Source organism: Equus caballus, chromosome 25, assembly GCF_041296265.1.
Source record: "Equus caballus isolate H_3958 breed thoroughbred chromosome 25, TB-T2T, whole genome shotgun sequence".
Taxonomy (NCBI): domain Eukaryota; kingdom Metazoa; phylum Chordata; class Mammalia; order Perissodactyla; family Equidae; genus Equus; species Equus caballus.
In genome coordinates this window covers 43,833,716-43,852,612 of record NC_091708.1, presented here as the reverse complement: position 1 = coordinate 43,852,612, position 18,897 = coordinate 43,833,716, and the positions used below count along the sequence as shown (strand labels likewise).

The 18,897-nt window shown below is 48.1% G+C and overlaps 1 protein-coding gene across 1 annotated transcript; it reads left to right on the top strand.

Moving 5' to 3' along the window:
• The first annotated feature begins 512 nt into the window (after nt 1–512).
• Nucleotides 513–6,227, top strand: SURF6 (surfeit 6). Its single transcript, XM_001498145.5, has 5 exons — nt 513–1,267; nt 2,351–2,554; nt 3,411–3,499; nt 4,569–4,772; nt 4,959–6,227. The coding sequence occupies exons 1-5, from the start codon at nt 1,174–1,176 to the stop codon at nt 5,436–5,438; spliced, it is 1,071 nt and encodes a 356-aa protein (XP_001498195.1). The 5' UTR covers nt 513–1,173; the 3' UTR covers nt 5,439–6,227.
• The last annotated feature ends 12,670 nt before the right edge of the window (nt 6,228–18,897 follow it).

Here is an 18,897-nt window from a genome sequence, read left to right as displayed (position 1 = left end):
CTGGAGATGGAGAGGAAGGAGACAGAACCCTCGACTTGCAGCGTGGACTGGGAGTCCCGCAGAAAGAGGAGCCATCATCTCTTGTTCCTTTCCAATTCCCATCCCATCAGTGTCTCTGCTTTGATGGTTAAACTGAAGGTCCCAGGAGGGACGGGTAAGGCTTCCTGAGTTCAGCATAGAGATCAGACTGTGCCGACAGTATATCCACAGTGGGGGAGGACGAGGAAAACAACCTCTGGGGAAACCGCGGCCTCATGGCAGACATTAGGGGAAGAAACTGGAATTCTTCATGTTTCAAAAGTCGCTTATTTCAGCCTCTTCAAATAGACTTTCGAGGTAGCAACTTACGACTCCGAGTCCTCCTTCCCTTCCCACCCCTAATAAACACCAGGAGGTCCCCGTCCCTTCCGACCCCAAGGCGGCCCTCAAAGGACTGGGACTTGCGTCAAAGCCTGTAATCCCCGCGAGTTAAGGACAGGGTGTGGTGGACCCGCCCCGGGCCGGGGAACCCTCCCCCCGCGAGTCCTGAATAGGACCAGCCTCGTTTTACATGTGCGTCTGGGATTCCACTGTCCAGAGCCAAAGTACCTAGCTCTCCCCGGGCGCCCCGCTCCTCCCTCCAGTCCCCGTCTCCTTAGCCCCCCACTATCCGCCACGTCACATGTTCCTCTTGGCAGCACCAGAGGCCGCGGTCGTGCAGTCTCCACGGCCAGAGTCCCGGGTCTGGGAGCGCGCCGGCGCCGGGGCCCCCAGGGTACCGAACTGCTGCCCGCCCCTCCCTGGCGCCCCTAGTTATTGAGCGCCTACGGTGTACGGGCACGGCGCTGGCCCGGGGCGGAGAGGCCGGGACACGGGGTCACCCGCACCGTCCCCACTTCGGGCCACAGGTCGCGGGCTTGGAGATCCCGCTCCCGCCGGCGGCCGCCCACGGCCCACAATGCTCTGCGCCCGCCCTGCACCTCTTCCGGTGGAGCCAGGCCTGGCTAATCGAGCGCCGCACGCTGGCGGTTCGGCGCTCGGCCGGCGGCGCCTGCGCACGTGGTGATCTTGGACGTGCGCGGCGCGGGCTGTGGGTGTCTCGGGGCGGCCGGTGCCGGCCTCGGACGCTGCACCCCGGCCCTCCTACCCCGAGCAGGGTGCCGAGAGCCCTGCCCGACCCCCGAATCTCTAGCCATGGCTTCTCTGCTCGCCAAGGACGCCTACCTGCAGAGACTGGCCAGGAAAATCTGCTCCCAGCCCAGCCCGGAGCCGCAGAAGCGCAAGTCGGGTGAGGCGCAGCCCGGGGCCGGGACTGGGGGGGCTTCGGAAGGAGGCGTCCCACTACCCCCGCGGCGGAGGTCGTTGTCTACCCCATACCGCACCCTGAGTAGCCTTCGTGTGGATTAGACACGTAGACGCATGAAACAAGCCTGCAGGATGCTAGAAGGAAACGTAGTGAAGCTTAAAGTTACCGCTGCTTCTCTGCTTGTTAGAGGCATCAGCTTGGGGTCCGAGGGATTCAGCTCCATTCGCCCACCGGGCAGGAAGCTCGGCCAGGGTTTGGAGGAGGTGACCCTGTGGAATGGGGAAGATGGGGAGAAGGAAGAAAGATGATGGTTCCAGTGGGGGGTTTACCTGGCAGGGGTGACGAGGCCACCCTCAGGAAGTAGATACACAGGCGAAACAGACAGAACCTGGTCTTCAGGGAGCTGGGACTTGTAGGAACTGCCTGGCCCGGAGGAGGGAGAGCAGCAGGGTCTGGCTTGGAACTACCAGAGGAAAAATGACTCTTTTTATACAAACGAAATTTATTCTTCATGGAAAATTGAGTTTTCTCGTCACTCAGTTATAAATTGCGTCTGTGTCTGGTCCTTTTTCAATGAGTATATTTTAGTCACTAAAACAATTCACTTCTTATTCGATGTAGTTTTTTCCATTTAAAGTGTAAACATGTTCCCACCCATTAAAATGAAAGCCTACCGCATTATATTTGGTGGCTACATAGTAGCTTGTTGTGTAGCAGTGCCATGATTTGTCCCTGGAGATGGAATATTTAGGTTTTCCTAGTTTTTCTCTCAAACGACGTTGTGATGAGCATCCTTGAGGCCAAATCTTTGTGCATACCCAGGATGAATTCTCACGAACAGACTGCTGGGTCAAGTGTGTGGACCTTTGACAGGGTTTTGATATATGTGGCTAGTCTGCTTTCTAGGAATATATGGTTCTGAGCTCTGTGGATAAGGGTCTCCAGATCCTCCATCCTGATTTGCTTTTGGCATCCTTCTGGCATCGAAGCCTCTGCGAGGCCGTCCTGCCTGTTTAATGAATCACAGAGATTGGGACGGCAGCCTTTTCTCGTTTTGTGTTTCAGCTGGCAAAACTCGAGGCTCAGAAGCTGCTGGGCCCCCAAAAAAGAAGAGGAAGAAAGCACAGAGGAAACCCCGGGCATCGGAGGAGAAGGCTTCAGAGCTTAAGGCCCAGGCCCTGGGGGCGAAGTCTCCGGCAGCCTCTGGGGCCAGGAAGCCAGTGACAGCCAAGGAGGAGGAGGCCTCCAGCTCTGCAGGGGCCCTTGCAGGTGAGGGACTCTAGGGACATGGGCAGGGCCAGCTGGGGTCAGACGCAAATGTGGTCCTTTCTGGTTAAGAATAGGACTCTGTCAGGCACACTGGATAGCTCGAGACTTCCCAGAGTGAGCTTTCAGGGGACAGATCACTGGGGCTCTGTGGGTGGATGGGACCTGGGGAAGTACGCTGTGGTTTTAGGCCAGATAGCCACCGAGTTGGCTAGGGGCAAGGCCATCTCCTACTGAGGACCTGGGGCAGCTTGCATTGAAGAGCTTCACCGCCCTCAAGTCTCTGAAGGGGCTCGTGAGAGCAGACTTGTTTGGGAGGGCCCAGGCTGCAGAAGTGGAAAGAAGTGGGAGATGGGTTTCACTTGATCTGTAGGAAGTATTTTTAATCATACTGCGGGGGCCGGCTCCATGGCCAAGTGGTTAAGTTCGCACGCTCTGCTGCGGCAGCCCAGGGTTCAGATCCTGGGCGTGGACATGGCGCCACTCATCAGGCTACTTTGAGGTGGCATGCCACATCCCACAACTAGAAGGACCTGCAACTAAGATATACAATTATGTACATGGGGGGTTTGGGGAGATAAAGCAGAAAAAAAAAAAAAAGATTGGCAACAGTCGTTAACCAAGGTGCAAATCTTTAAAAAAAAAAAGAAATCATACTGCGCAAGGATGTCTTGGGGGCCAGTCCAGGTTCAACAGGTGGGATAGAATTCACTGGAACTGCCCTGCAGATCCACGAGTGGCTACCAGGGCGCGGGCAGTGGGTGGAGACTCAGGCTGTGAAGCTGGCCTGGGGAGGGGACAGAACGGTCTGGGGCGGGGTGGGGCATCTCCTTTCATTCCTCTGTCTCCTTCCTTGAAGATGGTTCAGGCACAGAGCCTGACTCTTTCTTTGCCCTGGACGTTCTGCGGCAGCGGCTGCATGAGAAGATCCAGGAGGCCCGGGCCCAGGTAGGTGGGGAGACCTCTGGGGTGCTGGGAGCAGCGCCTGCTCTGCCCCAAGGAGAAGATGCCTTGGTGCTCTCTGTCGGGTCAGCTGCCAGCTCTGCTGGCCACTGTGGGCCTGACCAGCACTTCAGTGAAATGTGCGGCTGATGGGATGGGCCTCGACCACTGTTCCCATGTCTGCTGCCGGTCCCACCAGGGCCTTGGCAGCTCTGTTCTGCAAGAGATGGGTGTAGTTCTCATCGTCTTGGGGAGCCTCTGTCCCCAGGGACCCCTGCCTTCTGCAGGCTGTGGAGAGAGGCTCAGCCTCCTCCCTCTGGGAAGCCGCCCATGATGAACACCCCTCTGGGGGCACGTCTGTCCATCTAAATGTCATGACAGGCCTATGAGGTCGGCAAGGGCCTGAGGCAAGGTGACCACCTCAGCTCTTTCTGCTGAATGGCATGATCCCCCCTCTGACTTGGCCACCATCTGCTTCTTCTCTGGGGACTTCCCCCAGCCTTCTTGCTGTGTGAGGACAGTCCCCTAGCTTTATTCAGCATCGCCTGGGGGCCAGCTCCTAGGAGGTGATCCAGGCTCTGGCCTGGCCTTCCTTCAGGGCATGGTCCGAAGCCCTGCTGTTGGCCCGGGGATGGAAAAGGCTGTCACTGAGAACAGAGCCCAGAGATGTCACCAGCACAACAGCGCTGTGGTCCACATAGGCACTGAGTTCTTCAGACCTGACAGCAAGTTCTACTTGGTGGCCTCGGTCAAGCCACCTGTCTTTCTCATCTATAAAGTGATGGAGGACAGTATCTCCTTTATTGGCTTGTTGGGAGTTTTAGTGTCGGTGAAGTGCTCTGGCACGTGGTCAGTACCTGGAAACTGGAAGCCACGGTTCCTACTCGGGGGTCCTCTTGTCCCATGTGGGGTCCCTTGCATTTTGGGTGATAGGTCATCTTAAAGTGGAACCCTGAGCTCAGTAGGAACACTGCACAGGGATTTCCTCACGTGCCTTCCTGCTGATTCCACGTGCCAGAGCCGGGGACTCCCAAGTTGGGAAAACCTTAAAATGAACACCCACTTTTCCCTCCAGGGCAGCACCAAGGAGCTGTCCCCCGCCACTTTAGAGAAAAGACGGAGGAGAAAGCAGGAGCGGGACCGGAGGAAGAGGAAGCGAAAGGAGCTGAGGGCAAAGGAGAAGGCGGCCGAGACCGAGGAGGCCGCAGAGGCTGCCCAGCTGCCCCCTGAGGCCCCCGGCGAGGAGGCGCAGGGGCAAACGGGGCTGCTGTTCAACAAGGTGAGGCTGGGGGCCGCGTGGAGGCGCGGAGGGCTCGGGCTCCGTGCTGGCTGTGGCCTCGGATGAGTGCCTGGCCCACCCGGCCTCTGGACCGCGGGCCCGTCGGTGAAGCCGGGGTGCTGCGGAGGGTCCGCGGGCGGCGTGGGCGAGGCTGGAGTGACGGGTGCTGCGGCTCCTCCCCCTGAGGTGGAGGTGAGCGAGGACGAGCCGGCCAGCAAGGCGCAGCGCAGGAAGGAGAAGAGGCAGAAGCTGAAGGGGAACCTGACGCCGCTGACGGGGAGGAACTACCGGCAGCTGCTGGAGCGCGTGCGCGCGCGGCAGGACCGGCTGGAGGAGCTGCGGGGCCGGGACGAGGGCCAGGCCCGCGAGCTGGAGGCCAAGATGCGGTGGACCAACCTGCTGTACAAGGCCGAGGGCGTGCGCATCCGCGACGACGAGCGCCTGCTGCAGGAGGCCCTGAAGCGCAAGGAGCAGCGGCGGGCGCAGCGGCAGCGCGGCTGGGAGAAGCGCACGGCGCACGTGGTGGAGAAGATGCAGCGGCGGCAGGACCGGCGGCGGCAGAACCTGCGCAGGAAGAAGGCGGCCAAGGCTGAGCGGCGCCTGGAGAAGGCCCGCAGGAAGGGCCGCATCCTGCCGCAGGACCTGGAGCGCGCAGGCCTGGCCTGAGCGTCTGCGGCCGGGCCCAGACCACGTCCCCGCCCCGGGGCCGCACCTCCCTCTGGGCTCGAGGAGGACCTCCACGTCGAGTGACGCTGGCGAACCCCTAGTCCGCGCAGACTCGGCTCCTCCTTGCTAAGTGGATGCTCGCCTTACAGGCTTGGCCTGAGGCTCTGGGTGCATGTGCGAAAGAGAACGTTGAGGATTGGGGCCCAGATCCTTCAGACCTGGGGAAGGGTGAGCCGAACCCAGCTCCAGCCTCCTTCTGTGCGGCTGGAAAGCTCCCTGAGAGCTTACAGGGTGAGGGGCCAGGGAGCAGTGTGGAAGGCCTTGGGGTTTGGGGGCTCTTCACTGGCCCCTTCCTGCCGCCCACCCGCCCACCGTGTTCACCGGGGCAGGAAGGGGATGGCCTTTGTGACTGCCGGTGTCAGCCCAGACCTCATCCGGAAGGGACGAAAATCCAACTCCCATAGTCCAGGCTGAAGGTGGAATTGACGGGCTCCGGTACCGGGGAGGGTGGGGCCAACCTCAGAGGGGCTGGAATTGAATTCTTCCGAGTGTGTTTGTAAGAAGGGTGAACACTGGAATTTAAGTTAAACATGCATATTAAAAATTCTAACGTCATGATGAAAAGGTAGAAACAGTGTAAACTAAACTGGGAGGAAGGAAAAAATGGAATGGGGTGGGAGGACACCAAGCTCGAAGGCGGCCAGAGAAAGGGAAAGAAGAACACCTGGAACTCAGCCAGGTGAGTGGAAGAGAATGAGAGATGGTGGAATTAAATCCAAATTGACAAAACTTGGATGAGTTTTTTGTTTTTTTTTAAATTAATTTTTGTTTTTCATACTTTACAATCTTGTGAAATTTCAGTTGTACATTATTAGTCGTGTTGTAGGTGCACCCCTTCACCCTTTGTGCCCACCCCCCACACCCCCTTTCCCCCGGTAACCACTAATCTGTTCTCTTCGTCCACATGTTTAACTTCCACCTATGAGTGGAGTCACACAGAGATTGCCTTTCTCTATCTTCCTTATTTCACTTAACATAATACCCTCGAGGTCCATCCGTGTTGTTGTGAGTGGGATGATTTTATCCTTTTTTTATGGCTGAGTAGTATTCCATTGTATATATACACCACATCTTCTTTATCCAATCCTAAATTGATGGGCACTTAGGTTGCTTCCACATCTTGGCTATTGTAAATAATGGTGCAATGAACATAGGGGTGCATGGACTTTTGGAATTGCTGACTTCAAGCTCTTTGCATAGATACCCAGTAGTGGGATGGCTGGGTCATATGGTATTTCTATTTTTAATTTTTTGAGGAATCTCCATACTGTTTTCCATAGTGGCTGCAGCACTTTGCATTCCCACTAGCAGTGTATGAGGGTTCCTTTTTCTCGACAACTTCTCAAGCATTTGTTACTATTTGTTTTAGTTATTTTTGTCATTCTAATGGGTGTAAGGTGATATCTTAGTGTAGTTTTGATTTGCATTTCCCTGATGATCAGCGATGATGAGCATCTTTTCATGTGCCTATTGGCCATCCATATATCTTCTTTGGAGAAATATCTGTTCATGTCTCCTGCCCATTTGTTGATTGGGTGGATTGATTTTTTGTTGTTGAGTTGTGAGAGTTCTTTATATATTACGGAGATTAACCCTTTGTTGGATATATGACTTGCAAATATTTTTTCCCAGTTAGAGTGTGGTTTTTTTGTTTCAATCCTGTTTTCCCTTGCCTTGAAGAAGCTGTTTAGTCTGATGAAGTCACATTTGTTTATTCTTTCTGTTGTTTCCCTTGTCTGAGAAGACATGGTGTCTGAAAAGATCCTTTTAATACCGATGTCAAAGAGTGTACTGCCTCTGTTTTCTTCTAGAAGCCTTATGGTTTCAGGTCTTACCTTTAGATCTTTGGTCCATTTTGAGTTTATTTTGGTGAATGGTGAAAAAGAATGGTCAATTCTCGTTCTTTTACATGTGGCTTTCCAGTTTTCCAAGCACCATTTGTTGAAAAGACTTTCTTTTCTCCATTGTATGCCCTCAGCTCTTTTGTCGAAGATTAGCTGTCCATAGATGTGTGGTTTTATTTCTGGGCTTTCAATTTGGTTCCATTGATCTGTACACCTGTTTTTGTACCAGTACCATGCTGTCTTGATTACCATACCTTTCTAGCATGTTTTGAAGTCAGGGTTGTGATGCCTCCAGCTTTGTTCTTTTTTCTCAGGATTGCTTTAGCAATTCGGGGTCTTTTGTTGCCCCATATGAATTTTAGGATTATTTGTTGTATTTCTGTAAAGAATGTCATTGGGGTTGTGATTGGGATTGCATTAAATCTGTAGATTATGTAGTATGGACATTTTAATTGTGTTTATTCTTCCAATCCACATACCTGGAATGTCTTCCCATTTCTTTGTGTTGTCACCCATTTCTTTCAGAAAAGCCTTGTAGTTTTCATTGTATAGGTCTTTCACTTCCTTAGTTAAATTCACCCCAAGGTATTTTATTCTTTTTGTTGTGATTGTTAATGGTATTATGTTGTTGAGTTCCTTTTCTGTTAGTTCATTATTAGAGTATAGAACTGCTACTGATTTATGTAAATTGATTTTATACCCTGCAACTTTGCTGTAGTTGTTGATTATTTCTAAAAGTTTTCCCATGGATTCTTTGGGGTTTTCTATATATAAGATCATGTCATCTTCAAACAGCGAGAATTTCACTTCTTCCCTCCCTATTTGGATTCCTTTTATTCCTTTTCCTTGTCTGATTGCTCTGGCCAGAACCTCCAGTACTATGTTAAATAAGCGTGGTGCTAGAGGGCATCCTTGTCTCGTTCCTGTTTTCAGGGGGATGGTGCTCATTTTGCCCTTTGAGTGTGATGTTGGCTGTGGGTTTGTCATATATGGCCTTTATTATGTTGAGGTAATTTCCTTCTATGCCCATTTTGTTCAGAGTTTTTATCATAAATGGCTGTTGGATCTTGTCAGATGCTTTCTCTGCATCTATTGAGATGATCATGTGGTTTTTCTTCCTCAATTGGTTGATGTGGTGTATCACGTTGATTGATTTGCAGATGTTGAACCATCCCTGTGTCCCTGGTGTGAATCCCACTTGATCATGATGTATGATCCTTTTGATGTATTGCTCAATTCGGGTTGCCAAAATTTTGTTGAGAAATTTTGTTCATCAGCGATATTGGCCTGTAGTTCTGTTTTTTCGTGGTGTCCTTGTCAGGCTTTGGTATCAGCGTTACGTTGGCCTCGTAGAATGTGTCAGGAAGTGTTCCATCCTCCCTAATTTTTTGGAATAGCTTGAAAAGTAGACATATTAGATTCTCTGAAAGTTTAGTAGAATTCCCTAGAAAAGCCACCTGTTCCTGGGGTTTTATTCTTTGGGATGCTTTTGATTGCTGTTTCAATCTCCTTCCTTGTGATTGGTCTGTTCAGATTGTCTGCTTCTTCTTGACTCAGCTTTAGGAGATTGTAAGAGTCTAAGAATTTATCCATTTCCTCCAGGTTATCCATTTTGTTGGCATATAGTTTTTTGTAGTAGTCTCTTATAATCCGTTGTATTTCTGTGGAGTCTGTTGTTATTTCTCCTCTTTCATTTCTGATTTTGTTTATTTGAGCTTTCTCTCTTTTTTTCTTTGTAAGTCTGGCTAGGGGTTTGTCAGTTTTATTTATCTTCTCAAAGAGCCAGCTCTTTGTTTCATTGATCCTTTCTACTGCCTTTTTTGTTTCAATAGCATTTATTTCTGCTCTGATTTTTATTATTTCTCTCCTTCTGCTGACTTTGGGCTTTGTTTGTTCTTCTTTCTCTAATTCAGTTAGGTGTAGTTTAAGATTGCTAATTTGGGATTTTTCTTGTTTGTTAAGGTGTACTTGTATTGCGATGAATTTCCCTCTTAATACAACTTTTGCTGTATCCCATATGAGTTGGTATGGCGTATTATCATTTTCATTTGCCTCCAGGTATTTTTTGATTTCTTCTTTAATTTCCTCAATGATCCATTGCTTCTTCAATAGCATATTGTTTAGTCTCCACGTCTTTGTCCCTTTGTCAGCTTTTTTCTTGTAATTAATTTCTAGCTTTATAGCATTATGATCGAAGAAGATGCCTGTTGTTATTTCCATTTCTTTAAATTTATAGAGGCTTGCCTTGTTTCCCAACATATGGTCTATCCTTGAGAATGTTCCGTGTGCACTTGAGAAGAATGTGTATGCTGCTGTTTTTGGGTGGAGTGTTCTATATCTGTCTATTAAGTTCAACTGTTTTAGCTTTTCGTTTAGCTCCACTGTTACTTTGTTGATTTTCTGTCTGGATGATCTGTCCAATGATGTGAGTGGGGTGTTGAGGTCCCCTCCTATTATTGTGCTATTTTTATATCTTCTGTTAGGTTTGTTAATAGTTACGTTATGAACTTTGGTGCTCCTGTGTTTGGTGCATAGATATTTATAAGCATTATTTCTTGTTGTAGTGTCTCTTTGATCATTCTATACTGACCCTCTGTGTCTCTCTTTACCTGCCTTATCTTGAAATCTACTTTGTCTGATATAAGTATTGCGACACCTGCTTTCTTTTGTTTGCCATTAGCTTGGAGTATTGTCTTCCACCACTTCACTCTGAGCCTGTGTTTGTCCTTGGAGCTGAGGTGTGTTTTCTGGAGGCAGCAAATTGTTGGATCTTGTTATTTAATCCATTTTGCTACTCTGTGTCTTTTTATTGGAGAGTTCAGTCCGTTTACATTGAGGGTGATTATTGATGTATGAGGGCTTAATGCTGTCATTCTCTCACTCGTTTTCCGGTTTTCCTGCATTTCCTTTGTTTCTCATCCTGTGTGTTTTGGCCTACCCATTGACTTCTGCAATTTCTTATGCTGTGTTTCTTAGTTTTTTCCATATTTATTTTTTGTGTCTCTGTTCTGTTTTTTAAGTTTAGTGGCTACCCTGAAATTTGTATTCAGAATCTCGTGCATAAAATAGTCCATTTTCTGGTGTCCACTTATTTCCTTAGCCTAAACTGATTCAGTCCCTTTCCTCCTCCCCTCCTAAGTTATTATTTTCATCTCTTATTCCAACTTGTGTTGTGAGTTTGTGGTTAAAGTGACAAGATTGTCTTTGTTTTTGGTGTTTTCCTTCCTTTTATCCTAATGCTATAGTTGAATATTTGCTGTCCTATTCTGATTCTATCTGTCTCCTTACTCTGTGATTTGTGACCCCTTACTCCCTTTTTTTCTTTTTTCATGTATGAGGGCCTTCTTGAGGATTTCTTGCAGGGGGTGTCTCATGGCTGTGAAGTCCGTTAGCTTTCATTTGTCTGGGAAAGACTTAATTTCTCCCTCATATCTGAAGGAGATTTTTGCTGGATAGAGTATCCTTGGGTGAAGATTTTTGTCTTTTAAAGTTTTGAATATGTCACTGCAATCTCTTCTGGCTTGTCAGGTTTCTGCAGAGAAATCCACTGAAAGTCTGATAGGGGTTCCTTTTTAGGTTATTTTCTTCTGCCTTGCTGCTCTGAGAATTCTCTTTGTCATTCATTTTTGCCAGTTTCACTACTGTATGCCTTGCAGTAGGTCTTTTTACATTGACATATCTAGGAGACCTGAAAGCTTCCTCCACACACATTTCTGTCTCGTTCACTAGATTTGGGAAGTTCTCTGCTATTATTTCTGTGAACATGCTTTCTGCTCCATTCTCCTCTTCCCCTTCTTGGATACCTGTAATTCTTATGTTGCATTTTGTCATTGACTTGGCTATTTCTTGGAGATTTTCTTCATTTCTTTTTAGTCTTAGTTCTCTCTCTTCCTCTGTCTGGAGCCATTCAACCTGTCTATCTTTGATTTTGCTCATTTGCTCCTCTATGGTGTCCACATGAGCATTCAGGGAATCCCTATTTTTCCCTATTTTGTCCTATCTTGTCCATTGTATTTTTCATCCCTAGTATTTCTGATTGATTCTTCTTTATAAGTTTCAATCTTTTGTGAAGTAACTCCAGAACTCATTGAGTTGTTTCTCTATATTTTCATTTACCTCATTGAGTTTTTTGACAATAGCTATTCTGAATACATTTTCTTTTAGTTTACTTATTTCCAAGTCCTCAGGACATAATTCTGGGTGCTGGCTTTCCCTCTGGTCTGGAGATTTGATGAATTGACGGATGCTGGAAGGACGGGTCTTCCCCATTGTGATTTTATTCAGATGCAGTTACAGCCTTTCGCCACTACATGGGGATCAAGAGCCACATATTCTGGGCCCTCCCCTTCAGCCAAGATGGGGCAGCATCACTGGGGGGTTGAGAGGGGGCACTTTCTCTTGTGCACAGACCTGGGTTTCCCCGATTGGCTCTCACTGTCTGGTCTCCTGAGGTCTTGGCTTGATGAGGTCACCCCATGCGAAAGCTTTTGCCCCATTAGAGGGCTTCCCTCTAGGCTGCAAGGGAGCTATGGAGCCATGGGCCATCCTGTGGATGCCTGACCCCTCCCCTGCTTCTTCCCTGATGGAGCCACCCTGGCGGTGATCCCAGTCTTTAGGGGAGGGAGCAAAGAGCTCTCTTGACCTGTTCCAGCTCCTCGAGGGGGCTCCAGCCTGTCCGCCCTCGATCGTTTGGCTGCCGTGGGTCTCTGAGGATTCCTGTGGTATTAGGATACTTTTTGTTGGAATGTGGTTGCTCCTTTTTGTTGTATTTTGGTTTGGAGAGTCCCGAGCAAGCTCACTCTGCGATGACACTGATGTCACTCTCTCACAAAACTTGGATGAGTTTTATGGTGTGTGAATTATATTTCAATAAAGTCATTAATAAGATTCTTTTGACTAAACTCCAGGTAAGAAGTAGTGTAACCAAGAGGAAGCTGGTGTGTCTCAATTAGACACGGGGCTTGAGGAGGAAATGCACCACCAAAGAGAGAATGTCATCTCGTGTTGGAAGGGGGTTCAGCTCACCTGGAAGGTAGAATGGTTCTGACGTGTACCCATAACACAGCTTAACACCCATTTAGCAAAAACCGACACAACTACAGGGAGAAAGCAATTCACAAACAAAAGTGGGGGATTTTTAACATCTCTTAGGAATTGATATACAACGCAGGCAAAAACCAGTTTGGATGATCAAGTTCACAAGCTTGATCTAATGGACACAGAACAGTGTATCTGAGAACAGTCCACACTCTCCCAGCACATGGAATAGTGATGGAAATGGCCTCACTGGTCCCTCAGCCAAGTCTTATGTTTCAAAGAACTGGCATCATGGGAAGTATGCTATCATACCATAGCACAATTTAGTTAAACAATTTAAGAGGTAATTGTCAAAATTTCATGCTTGGAAGTTTAAAAACACTTCTGAATTTCCTCTGAGTCAAAGAATAATTCCTAGTGGGTGTTAGAGAGTATTTAGACTGAAAGATTATGGAACTACTATGAATTAACATTTGTGGGTGCAAAAAGCATTTTATAGCCTTAAAGTGTGTGTGTGTGTGTGTGAGTTCTTGGATATAGATCTTGGGAAGGGATTGCATTATGCAGCACAGTTTTCTTCCATCTTGGTTGACCTGCAGCCTTGTCTTAGGATTCTCTTGTCCTATCCCATCCACACCCAGCAATCACTCCCAAATCATTTTCCGTCCTGAATTCAGGAGAGCTGGGAGAGGGTAACCCCGTGTGAAAATGACACAGGAGCACCTCAAAAGGCCTGGATGTTCAACCAATCCTGTGTGTAGTTGGCACGCCCCTGAAGCCTCAAGGCTGGGGAGCTTGCCCCTGCCGCTCGGAGTGCCCCTGTGTCCTCAGCATCTTGCAGCTGGCTAGAAGAGTGGAGAGAGGAGGTGATGCATTTTGGTGGCAGGTGGCTTCAGAAACGCCTCATTTCTAGAAGCAGCATTGCACAGTAGGAGATACACCACAGGAAAGAAAAGCTGAGGGAGTATGGGGAATTCATCACCTGGTGACAGGTGGAGAAACAATGTAACTCCGAGTTTAAACACTGAAAATGCCCCAGCTTCCCCTTCTCAGCCTTAGGCTTGGCCAGTCACACCCCTCGCTGGCTGATTGCTGGGAGCTGATGATGCAAAGAAGCCAAGACAGCACATAATGTCGTTTGGCGGCTGGTGGCAACACAAGCACCTCTTGTGCAGAAGCTACAGTGGACCCTGGAATGGACAAGAGGGAAGAAAAGGCAGCATTACAGAATGAGTCTGGGAGGCTCGAACTAGAACTCTCGGGTGTTGTGTGCCGCAGGTGCAGAAAATAAAGCAACGTTGTGGGAGAAACTTCCAAGGGCCTAATGTCAGAAGAATTTCCAGAACCAAATGGCAAGAGTCTCCGCCTCAGAAGGTCTCCTTCTTGGTGTCCAGCAAGTTGGATAAAAATAGCGCTAATGAGAACACATGCTTGGGAGCCGTGGTCCACTAAGAACTGGGGTTGCAACAGCCCTGATGGGTCAGGATAGTCTCTTGCCACTGGCCCCTTTGGGTGAGGCTGGGAAGAAGGCTCACAGCCAGCCTTTCCTTCGTTTGGGGTCCAGGACTCGAGCTGCAGCACGTCTGGAAATGCAGGGAGGGGCTGTGACGACCAGGTAGCTCAAGCGAAGCCTCTTCACCAGGCCAGGGCAAGGGAGTGGAGGCAGAGTCAGGAGTTGGTTGTCTCCAGATCTCTGGGTTGACTCATCTGGTTCACGCAGTAGCCTTGCTGACAGTCACAGGGGTCTTGCATATGTGGCCAGTGAAGTGCTGCTGTGTTCTCTGCTGCCAGGGGCTTCTGGCATCTGCATCAGTCGTGGGAGCTCAGTTCTACATCTCCCACCAGCACGCCAGCCTCAGAACACAGCCCGTATGATGCTTTCCCAAGATGTCTGTGCTCTGCCGTCCCTGCTTTCCTCAGTGCCTGGACAAAGGCTGAGTCCCCTGGGCCCTCCCCAGGCAACCTGTTGGGCGGTTGAGCAGGTAACATCTGGAAAGTCTCCTCGAACATGGCTACCTCTCTACTGAGATGTCTTACCTCTATGTCATTCCAAGGGATTTCTGGAAGATGCACTGACCTTCCTGTGGGCCACTGTGGGGTCCAGGTTTCAGTTGAGCAACACAGGAAATAACTGAATCTTCCCCAGTCTCCAGCCGGCTCACTGAATCTTGATTCTAGATGAAACCTCATCTGAAATTATGTCTCTCGTTTTGTGCCAAGCACTTCCAGAATCAACTCCCATATGTTTCCCTGATCTTCTTTTTCAACGTAAAACAGCAAATATATTTGTTCATTTACTGAGTTAAAGCTTTTTCTGACTTTGCAATTGGCCACTTGAGACCTGCTGGGGTCTGACTCTACTTATGGGTCTAGAGAGAAGCAGAGGTGGCGGTGGGGCTGAGGAGATGACTCCTCCTTGGAAGTAACTCCCTGAAGATGAGTCTTCAAGCAAGGCACAAATAGCCTTATTGATCAGGGGAGGAGGGGCTGATTTCTCGAAGCTCAGGGAGGTTGGGTGTTCAGGGTGCCAGGGTCCTCCAGGGTCACCTGAATATCTCCGTTTCAGTTCTGGAGACCCCACTTTTTGCTGATCGGTGCTTCAGCTTTCCTGTGAGAGCTCTGGTGAGTTGGTGAACCCACCTGCCGATATGACTGTTAAGGGGCTGGCCAAAACTATGGTTTTCAGTTATAGCTATCTCACAGCTGTGAATGATATGAGAGATTTTCCTACAGAGTAGTAAACAGTCCCTGAATTTCATTCCAGGTCTTGAACTGAAAACTTAAGACTTTGAACCTGTCCATTTGTATCAACTACCCAGCACTGTTAAAGGAGCCACCCCACCCTAGAGTCCTTGAGTTTCTCAAGCCTTTCCCATTGTTTTATGGTGATCTTCAGCTATCCTCTCAAAGTCTTGCCTCCAAAAGACATTTGTCTCAGGTGACCACATCTCCAGATAAGTTGTTTTGTAGCTGTGCACCAATATGTCCAGAGTCCCATCCCTTAACACTAACTAGATTCCTACTATCCTCAGCTAAAATCCAGCTAGATAAATCCCAGATTTTCCTTATATCAGTCATGATAGGTCATCTTATATTGCATTGACAACAGTAACTTTTAATAGATAAAATCAGTACTTTAAAACCAGGCTGATCTCTGGATGTGTCTCAGCAATGAGGAACAGAGGAGAATTCCTTCAACTGGATAAAGAATATTTACCAAAAGTCTGCAGACAACATCATACTCAGTGGGGAGAAACTTGAAGTGTGCCTGCTATGATCAGGAACAAGGCAAGAATATCCCTTCTCATCATTGCTTTTCAAAATCATACTAGAAGTCCTAGCACATGCAGTAAGACAAGAAAAAGAAAGAAAAGGTATACAGAGTGGGAAGGAGGAAATAAAACTATCTTTGTAGATGATATGAGTGTCTGTTGGACATTCAAAAGAAAACAAAAAACGAAAAAGGAAGATTGGCAAAATAACTAGAAGAACTTACAACTAGGATATACATACACAACTATGCACTGGGGATTTGGGGGGAGAGAGAGAGAGAGAGAAGAATCTCCAAAAGAATTGACAAAAACTCCTGGAACTAATAAGTTGTTGTCCGCAGCCACAAAGGGTGAGGAATGACAGGTACTGCCAAGGCTACTTGGTTGTTTAAGCAAAGTTTATTGATAAAGGGGAACAGAATGAGCAGAGGGGATAAAGGGGAACAACAAATCGGTGCTTACAACATCCACACCACAATCAGCCGGGGAAGTCCCAAGAGTTTGTACGGCGGGTGGGAGTGCCGATTGTCTGGGTCTGAGGCAAAGCGTCCTTTCCTCAGTGAGACTCCCAATTGTTCTATGCCTGTGACTCCCTTTTATCCTAAGTTTTCTCTAGGTTTTGACTCAAGGTTTCAGACATTTGGATACTTTGAGTTATTTCTTCTTGTTCTCATGGATGGGGTGCTTCTGTCTTTTTTGTTCCCACAGATCGGGTGTTTCTAAAGTCCTGTCAGGTGCCCATCGGGGTGGCGAGCCCAGACAAGGACGATATTCGCAGGACATATTCTTTGTAACTTGTGCCCTAGAGTCAGGGCGGAAGTGGCCATCTTTGGCCCCGAGCCCAGACACAGTGCTTCCTGTAGGGCCCAGGCCCAGTGTCCTTGGAAGGTGGGGGGGGCAGTCAATGAACTCTGTACATAAGGGATTATGGCAAGATTGCAGGATACAAGGGTAATATGCAAGTCATTCACTTTCCTGTATAACAGCAATGAACGAGTGAAATTTGAAATTAAAGACATACTATCATTCACATTATCACCCCCAAAATGAAACACTTAGATATAAATCTAACAAAACAAAATCTAACAAAAAAAGGTATGAGGAAAACACTAAAATTCTGATGAAGAATACCAAAGAAGAACTAAATAAATGGAGAGATTTTTCATGTTCATGGGTAGGAAGACTCAATATTGTCAAGAGGTCATTTCTTCCCAACTTGATCTACAAATTCAGGGCAATCCCAGAAAGTTATATTTTGGGTATTGATTAACTGATTCTGAAGTTCATACGGAGAGACAAAAGACCCAGAACAGCTCACTCGATATTGAAGGAGAAGAGAACACAGTTGAAGGACGTGCTACCCAACTTCAAGACTTATGATAAAGCCACAGTGATCAAGACAGTGTGGTATTGGTGAAATAAAGACAAATAGATCATAGAACAGGACAGAGAGCCCAGAAGTAGACCTTCATAGATACAGTCACCTGACTGACACAGGAGCGGAGGGAACACAGTGGGGCAAGGACAGTCTGTTCAGTAAATGATGCTGGAACAACTGGACATCCACCTACAAGAAAATGAACCTAGACACAGACCTTACACTCGTCACCAAAAATAACTCAAAATGGATGAGAGACAAATGGAAAATGTAAAACTATAAAAGTCGTAGAAAATAACGTAGTAGAGAACCTGGGTGACCCTGAGTATGGGGATGACGTTTTAAATACAACACCAAAGGCGCGATCCATGAAAGAAACAGTTGATGAGCTGGACTTCATTAAGGTTAAGCACTTCTGCTCTGTGAAAGGCAACGTCAGGAGAATGAGAAGACAAACCACAGACTGGGAGAAAAATATCTGCACAAGACACATGGGATAAAGACACATCCAAAACATACAATGAACTCTTTAAACTTAACAATCGGAAAAGGAACAACCTGACTAAAAGTGGGCAAGAGAGAAGAACAGACAGCTCACCAAAAAAGACACACAGATGGCTAATAAGCATATGAAAAGATGCTCAGCATCGTATGTCATTAGAGAATTGCAAATTAAAACAGCAATGAGCTATCACTACACACCTATTAGAATGGTCCAAATCCAGAGCACTGACAACCCCAAATGCTGCTGAGAATGTGCAGCAATAGGAACTCTCACGCATTGCCGCTGGGAATGCAAAGCGGTGCAGCCACTTTGGAAGACACTTTGGCAGTTTCCTACAAAACTAAACACACTCTGGACCGGATGGTCCAGTAATTGTGCTCCTTGGTGTTTACCCAAGTAAAGCGAAACTTACGTCCACACAAAAACCTGCACATGGGTGTTTGTGACGGCTTTATTTATAGTGGCCGGAACTTAGAAGCAGCTGAGATGTCCCTCAGTAGGTGAATGGATAAATAAATGGTGGTACATCCAACAGCTAAAAAGAAATGAGCTATCAAGTTATGAAAAGACATAGAGGAACCGTGAGTACACAATAGTAAGTGAGAGAAGCCAATCTGAAAAGACCACAGACTGTGTGATTCTAACTATACACGAGGTCCTGGAAAAGACAAAACTATGGAGACAGAAAAAAGGTTAGTGGTTGCCAGGGATTGGGGTTGGGAGGGAGGGGTGAACAGGCAGAGCACATGTTACAGGCTCTTAACATCAGCCCTGATATCAGTTCCCCACACTGAACCCAGCGTATATGGGGCTAAACTAAAACCCACCACCCCCTTTCCTGCTTCTCTAGCTTCACTCGTATGTAAACACCTATTTCTGTAAACTTGGACTCCTTGAGCTTTACAACTAAATGGGAGTTACAAATTGTTCAAAGCCCAGGTGGCCTGGAGTTGGAGGCACACTAAAGTTTAGCTAATCATGTGGCCTTGAGTTTGCCAGGAAAGCCGCTGTCTCAAGAGTATCAGGGAGCGGAGGCTTCCCAGACCTCAACTCCTCAACTCCAGGCACTCGAACCCGCCTCAAACAAGAAGAGGAGACAACGGCGAAGGACGCCCACCTGCCACCCTCCTATCTCACCCTCCCCCCCTGCCTCGCTGTAAGCAGCCTTTCAAGGCCAAACGCAGGCTGGTGGGAAAGCACCGAGCTGCACAAGCTACATGTTCCCCCCTCCGCTACCCAAAACCCCAAATAAAAATCCCTACCCATTCCTCATCAGGGAGCTAGCAATTTTTGAGGCATGAGCCCTTGCTTTGCTCCCTGTGCCTGGCATAGTAAAAACCTTTCCTCTTCCACTCAAGACTCT